The sequence below is a fragment of the Solea senegalensis genome, unplaced genomic scaffold (genome assembly GCF_019176455.1).
Source record: "Solea senegalensis isolate Sse05_10M unplaced genomic scaffold, IFAPA_SoseM_1 scf7180000017085, whole genome shotgun sequence".
NCBI classification, from domain to species: domain Eukaryota; kingdom Metazoa; phylum Chordata; class Actinopteri; order Pleuronectiformes; family Soleidae; genus Solea; species Solea senegalensis.
The window spans coordinates 203,342-210,400 of record NW_025322230.1 but is presented as its reverse complement, the minus strand read 5'-3'; the positions used below and the strand labels follow the sequence as shown (position 1 = coordinate 210,400).

Below are 7,059 nucleotides of genomic sequence, written 5' to 3'. Positions count from 1 at the left end.
AACACATTTTTCAGACTTTGAAACGAGATTGCCTCTTAATAGTTACTGGGGTTTTGTTTTCCCCCTCACCAGTGACAGAATTTGTTTTTTACTTTGGTAGTTATACCTCTTTAATCCCCACAGCCTTTTTGTTTTAGTGAATATTTGGTGGGGGTGTAAGGATATCATCAAAGAAAGGTTTTCCTAAATTCTTAAAAGTTGATAAAATGACAATACAATCCCATAAGAAGAAAAACAAGTACTTTATTGTGCTGGAGACAGGAGATCCAGTGTCGCCTTGATTTAAAAACAGTCTTTAAAAGGTTTAAAACAATTTTGCCATGATTGAGCAACGAAGCTACCGCAGTGTCAAAACATCTTAATGTACGTCATACCATTAAAAGTTATGCATCATAAAAAACACTTATCGAGGTATACACAACAAAGTGGGATGGTTAAAAACAAAAACCACTGCAATGTGGTCCAGCATGTTACAAGCACAGCCTGTACGTAGGAAACAGCCGAGTCCCATCAGCTTTGAATCAAAACAACCAGGAGCGAAACCACCCAGCCGAGCTCGTCATCGACCCTGTGACAAAAGCACAGAAATGTGTTTTTACCATCAAACATACACGTGTGTGTGTGTTTGTATGCTGTGTACACAGACGCACCTGTTGCTTCTTCATGATCTCATCTCTCGTCTTGAAGACTGGCGCGTCCTCTACCACGATGCCCTCAGCCATTTCCTTCACTTTCTCCAGGAGTTCTGTGCTGTACCTGAAGAATATTTCAGTATTGATGTCAGTAAGTCAAGTCAGGTATGTGTGTATATATATATATACATATATATATATACATACATATATATATACATATATGTATATATATATATATATATGTATATATATATGTATATATATATATATGTATATATATTTGCCTCAACGGGCCTTAAATTGCCAAAATTGGAGAAATTCCAGGGAAGAGGAACCGGTTTGGTTGTTCTCTTAACGGACACAGGGGGCAACAGTGAGCACAACGTATGTGGAAATACGAGAGACGAAGAAGATTCATGATTCTAAACATAAAAAACATTCGTGTGTAAACTACAAATAAAAACTGATGTCGCATAAGATGTGCAACTACTAGAGAATTAATATCTTCCATTGCTTCGTTATTTAACGGGTGTAGTTGATTAACTCAAAGGTAAAATAAACCGCTAAATTTAATTTAGGCTGCAACAGTCTGGACTGAGAAGCTCCAACAAAGATGGTGCTTTATATCATACAGTTTAGTAAGAAAAACAACACCAATAATTGTCCGATAAAGAGCGTTTCTGTGTTAGAACGCGATAACACACTGTGGTGTGTCGGTGTCCACTGACCGGCAGCCGAGGAAGACGTTGTTGGCCCAACACATGGACAGAGAGAGCAGGCTGTCCACCTGCTCGAAGTCGTAGTCGTCCATGTTCCGCAGGATGAACTCTCTCCGCGCCTGCCAGTGTTTCTCACTCTCCCAGTAACCTCGGAACGTCTCCACCTGCTCCGCCACAGCGCGGTTCTGTTGGATAAAATCATCCACGTCCATGGCAGACATGTTTGCTCCACAACAATGGCTCCTTCCTCTTTTCAAAGCGGATGTTGGACAAGTAAGTATAAGCGTGTGGTTTTTCTTAACAGCGCCACTCTATGGTAGGAGGGGGGAACTACAGTTGATGTGATAGACTGATAGAAACGAGGATCCAGTCCAAAAATGCCCCCCTAAAACCCTTCAGACTGACTTTGATGACATTGATGCTCAGTGTCTGAGAGTTGGAGGCTGCAAAGACACAAAATAAGTCAAAATAAGACTGGGGCAGATCATATGGAGGGCGATAAATGACAAAATAATAATCAAGAAAAGAAAGAAAAAAGAATGAATGAAGAAATAATACATAAATAAGTAAATGAATAAAATAAATCCATCCATCCATCCATCATCTACCGCTTTATCCTGCAAATGTATTTATTTTAATTATAAAATAAATAAATTAAAACCATTACCATTAAAAAACACATTGAAATGTATTTATGCATTTATTAATGTATTCTTTATCAATATTATTATTATTACTATTATTATTATTGTTTCTTTATTCTTTTATTAATTTATTCATTCATGCTTTATTTCTTTTATTTATTATTATGTCATTTATCCTCCTCCATAAGAGGGAGACTCTGTCAAGCCTTTTTAACGTTTACTCGTCACGTTTGATTATCTGGAATTACCATTATACCGTAGATAATATCTGTGATGTCGTTATGACTACAGTCACAGTTCAAGTCGACGATATATAGATATATTACATATTTTATTTTGTCAACACGGTTCATTTTTAACAAGCTACTTACTTTAACTTGAGTCCATTTTTAGACCGGTACCTATCAAAATAGTGGTACTTTTACTGGAGCAGAATATTTCAGTACTCTTTCCACCTCTGCCTTTATATCCTACAACTAAATGCCTGACCCTAACCTTTGACCTTTAACGTAAACCCAATTCTAACACTAAAACCAAGCCTGAACCCTCAAAAAAACGTTTTGAGGGGTCCTCACTTTCACTCAGTTAGGTTCATAAGTTTTTTGGTCCTCACAAAGATACCCATACTCTCTCTCACACACACACACACCTGCTAAACCAAAGCCAGCTTCTCTCAGAGGTGTGGCCCCTGAAATGTAAAATGTTCATGCCTCAGACATTCTTCTTTCCTCATGAGTCCGTCACAGCAGAAACACACACACACACAAGTACACACACACACTCATAAATATGCACTTTCACCTCCTCCTCCTCCTCCTCCTCCTCTCAAATTCCCCCAGAAAACCCTCCACCATCGTCTCTCCCTGAGTGTTTTATATTTTGGTCAGCCTCCAAGTCACACAAGTCACCACTTTATTGAGTGAACTAACCCATTAAGTTTATGGCTTCTTCTCTCTCGCTCTCTCACTCCGTCTGAATTATACACTGATGCTGAAATAATACACCGTGTTCCAGTCGACTCTGGCAGACAGCCGTTTCTTGATGAGTCACCTAATGTATGCTGACTCGGGAGAAAACTATAATTGGGAAACACACAGACAACAGGTAGCTCTTTCTTTCAAAGCCAGTCCTGAAGGACTGTTAATGAGAGAGGCTTTGAGGCGCCGCCCTGTCAAGTGTCTCTCTCTCTTTTTACCTCTGTTCATCATTCTTATTCTATTCTAATCTGAATGGAGGCTGTGTACGGCTGCAGGGGAAATGTGCTTTGATTGACAGATTTCCAAAATCAATGCACATTTGCTCATTTCTCGATATCCATAACACCAGTCGTGCTCGTCGTTCTTGCGGCTTTATTCATCCCCAAAGTCTGCGCTGCTTTTGGTCGTTCATCGTTTCAGTTTTCTGCTGCAACTCAGTTCATTCATTCATTTCCACTTTCTTCTTTTAGGATTTAGTGAGGGCAACCATTTGTTGCACCTGCTTTTGACAATTTTTATTCAACCCGTGACTGTTGTAAGTTGTCTAATATCTATAATCTCTATAATATATAATCTCTTGCCCAGGTTGATGCTTCTCAACTGACTTAGCTGGTTAAATAAAGGTAAAAATCTTAAAACTTGACAGAAAGACAGTAAAGAGCAGTGGAGGGCTTTTATTTTCTTGGAAGGAAGTGACTTTCACATCAAATGTTTCTCAATTTTATACATTTTTTACAATCCCAAATTCCTCTGTTGATGTGGGAATGACACGTGTATCTCAGATCCAGTGTCTGGTGATTGAATAACACGTTGATCTTTGGAAATCAGTTAAAAAAAAAGTAATATTTTTGTGGTACAGGTCAGGATTTATTCATTCAGGCAGTGAGAATAAGACGCTTGTTTTAAGCAGCATTATTATTATTATTATTATTATTATAAGTCAATCTTGACATTGCTGTGACTTTTATTACCCTACAACGGAAGGGTGCTTACACATTTTAGGCTCATGACCTACGTGATAAATGTAGTCCGTCGTCCTGGGAGCCAAACTAATTAAAAACGAGTGCACTTGACATGTAAGGAGCGCTGGAGCAGAAAGGGCCTGCCAGCGATTCTACGTCCTGAATACTGACCTGCATCGTTGGATTGTTTACATACAGTATGTGTTGGCCTACAGTCGCTGTTGACATGGACGGCGTAACCATGATACAGTGTCTGAGTTTGTGTGTCTAATCCCTGCCGAACATTCACTCCACATCAACACATGACTGTTTTTTTTGTTGCCTCTTTAGGATCTTGTTGTCGTTGTTGTTGTTTCAGAATCCAAAGTACTTTATGAATCTCTGAGGGAAATAGCTTTGGTTACAGCTCCTCCAACCAAGCAGAGACAGTAACTGAGATTCACTACCTTTAAAAACTAAGTATACGAAAAATTATGCACATGGACATATAAAAATAGTTACATTTGTGTTATAATAATGCATAGGGAACTTCCTGTTTCGTGGCGAATCTTTACAATGCCTAATATTTGAGGCTGTGTTAAACAGAATCCACATATCTTTGCTTGAAGTTTGGCAAAAAGATATCATTTTTTATTTATATTATATTTTACAGACAGAAAACCTCATGTAATCTTGCCGTAAACCGCGTCTCCTTAAACTTTCCTTGACCTAAAGGCTGGTGACGGCGTTATTGTCCCACACAGCAGGAGAGGACACATTAGCCGCTCATACTCATCGCTCTCAATTGATGTGTCTAATGATTTAATGAGTCTTCTTCACTCTACCCCATCTGGTGCAGCCGGCAGATAAAAAAAATCCAAACACACACTGTACAAACCCCACTATTATTTGACCCAGATTGGTGAGGGGAGGATGAGCTTATACCTCCTTAACAAACAATGTGTGTGCATCTCATCAGCCAGGAAATTGCATTAGTGCACATTAAGAGTGGCGGTGGAGAGGGTCACAGGCTGTTTCCTCAGGAGACTCGCGCACACGCCTGTGTACCTGCATTATGTGGAGGGGGGAGGACAAACTGTGGGACACTGCTGTTGCATTTGAACGCCTGCCATGAAATTCCTCCTCTGTGTCCTTCACTGCCTCATTTCACTTTGTGCAAAACACCAGCACCAGCACCAGCCCAGCACCGCCCCAGCCATCCCCAGTGTGATACAGCTGATATGAGCAATTGTGCACCTGACATTCCTGCCTGTGCGTCTCATTCGTTCATATTCACCACACATTTAAGTTGAGTGAAGATCATTCTTCGGCCTGTCACTGCCAGAGGTGGAAAGTAATGAATTACATTGACTCACGTTATTGTAATTGAGTCAGTTTATTTGAGTACTTTTTAAAGTAATATTTAAACTTTGGCAGTGAATGACGAGGACAGGTGAGTGATAAGGACAGGTGAGTGATGAGGACAGGTGAATTGATGATGAGGACCGGTGAACTGGCGTTAATTAAGTGAGTGAGAAAGTTAAATCATTTGTGATCTTTCACCTGTTGATTGACACGTTATGTGTTTAGATATTTTATTTTGTCAGCACTTTAATTTGTAAAGTTTTGCCTTTAATTCAAAACAATTCATGTGAGATCTGTGTTCCCTTGTCCTTTTTGCACGACACAAGAAAGAACCTTGTTAAAAGAGTAACACTTTTACTCTAGGTACATTTTAAACAAGCTACTTGTTATTTTGATACTAAAATGTTATCAAAATAGTGGAACTTTTACTTGAGTAGAATATTTCAGGACTCTCCTCCACCTCTGATGAACACAATCCACTGAACAAAACTCCCAAACAAACACAATTAATGGTTTAAATGCTTGAAGTGCTTATTCAGTTATATTTGTCACCAGATTAGTTGTTACCTAAACAACAGATGTTCCCATTTTTATAACCTTTTCTTATGATGTTGTCAGTTATTATGATTATTATAATCATAATAAAGGAAAACATGGCTCAGATTTGAATCAAAACAAAACATATTTATTCCACTACTTCATTTACCTCAACATTATCTCATTGTTGCTCTGATATATATTTAATTCAGGTTCTTCTTCTTCTTCTGCCCTCACACCATATCAGTGACCGAGCAGCAGCAGCAGCAGCAGCGGCTGCAGGTGGAGGTGGAGGAGGTTCAATCTCCTGCGCGGCCTCTGCGCGGCGCACTCCTCCTGCGTTTGGCCCGTGTAGGAAGTGCAGCCTGCGGTAGCAGTGAATTGAAAGTACGCCATAAATATGGCGCCAAAAGAGTTTTCAAGCTGATGATAAAAGCTGATTTTTTGTGGTGGACTCTTGTGTAGTCTGTTGTTTTTTTGTTTTTGTTTTTTTTTGTGTGTGGAGGTGGGAGGAGAGGTTTGAAGACAGGACCCGCCTGTGCAGCAGCAGCAGCGGCAGTAGTGGATCAGCGGTGGATCAGCGTGCACGTCCACTGTCCACAGCTCAGTGAAGACGAGGAGAGGTGTTTTATTTTTTAAAGGAGGGACGTTTTCGAAAGTGGATTGCGATCTTTACTGACTCATCGTTTGGAAATAAATAAAGCATCCTTTTCTTTTTTTTCCCCTCCTCTCCATTTTTTTTTTACCCTCCTCCTCCTTCTCTTCCTCCTCTTGCTCTCCTCTCCGTCCCCTCCTCCTGTACCGCTGGCACCGGAGAGGAAAACACAGTCGTCGGGGTTTTGACACCACCACCACCACCACCACCACGTTTGGAGCTGCTTTTGCAGAAATGCGACATGCTTCACTGTGAGCGCAGCGGCGCAGCTGTGCGCACACGCTGAGCAGCAGCGTCAAACACTTTACACTGCGCGTGTTTGTGTTGAAGGCTCCAACTTTACTGTGACACTTTGTTTCTGAGGAGTGGGGGGGAGGCGGTGGCGGTGTGTGGGGGGGGCCCCCCTGGATGTTGGATTTTATTTCGATTTCGCTTTGGACGCCGCGCTGTCAACGCGCACCGTGAACGGGAAGTGGAGCGAAGGGAGGGGACGGGTCCTGACTGTCACCCAGCGTGGACGCACACCGAGGAGCAGCCGTGCTAACAGCCTGCCACTGAGGGCACCGAGTGTGGGGGGGGAAGTTTG

General features: G+C 41.1%; 1 protein-coding gene across 1 annotated transcript; it reads right to left on the bottom strand.

Annotated features, from left to right (window-relative positions):
• Positions 1 to 223: 223 nt before the first annotated feature.
• Positions 224 to 1,616, bottom strand: cdkn2aipnl (CDKN2A interacting protein N-terminal like). Its single transcript, XM_044018369.1, has 3 exons — positions 1,364 to 1,616; positions 651 to 756; positions 224 to 568 (listed from the first exon to the last, which is right to left on the bottom strand). Exons 1-3 carry the CDS (start codon positions 1,573 to 1,575, stop codon positions 560 to 562), a joined length of 327 nt encoding a protein of 108 aa, XP_043874304.1. The 5' UTR covers positions 1,576 to 1,616; the 3' UTR covers positions 224 to 559.
• Between the last annotated feature and the right edge of the window lie 5,443 nt (positions 1,617 to 7,059).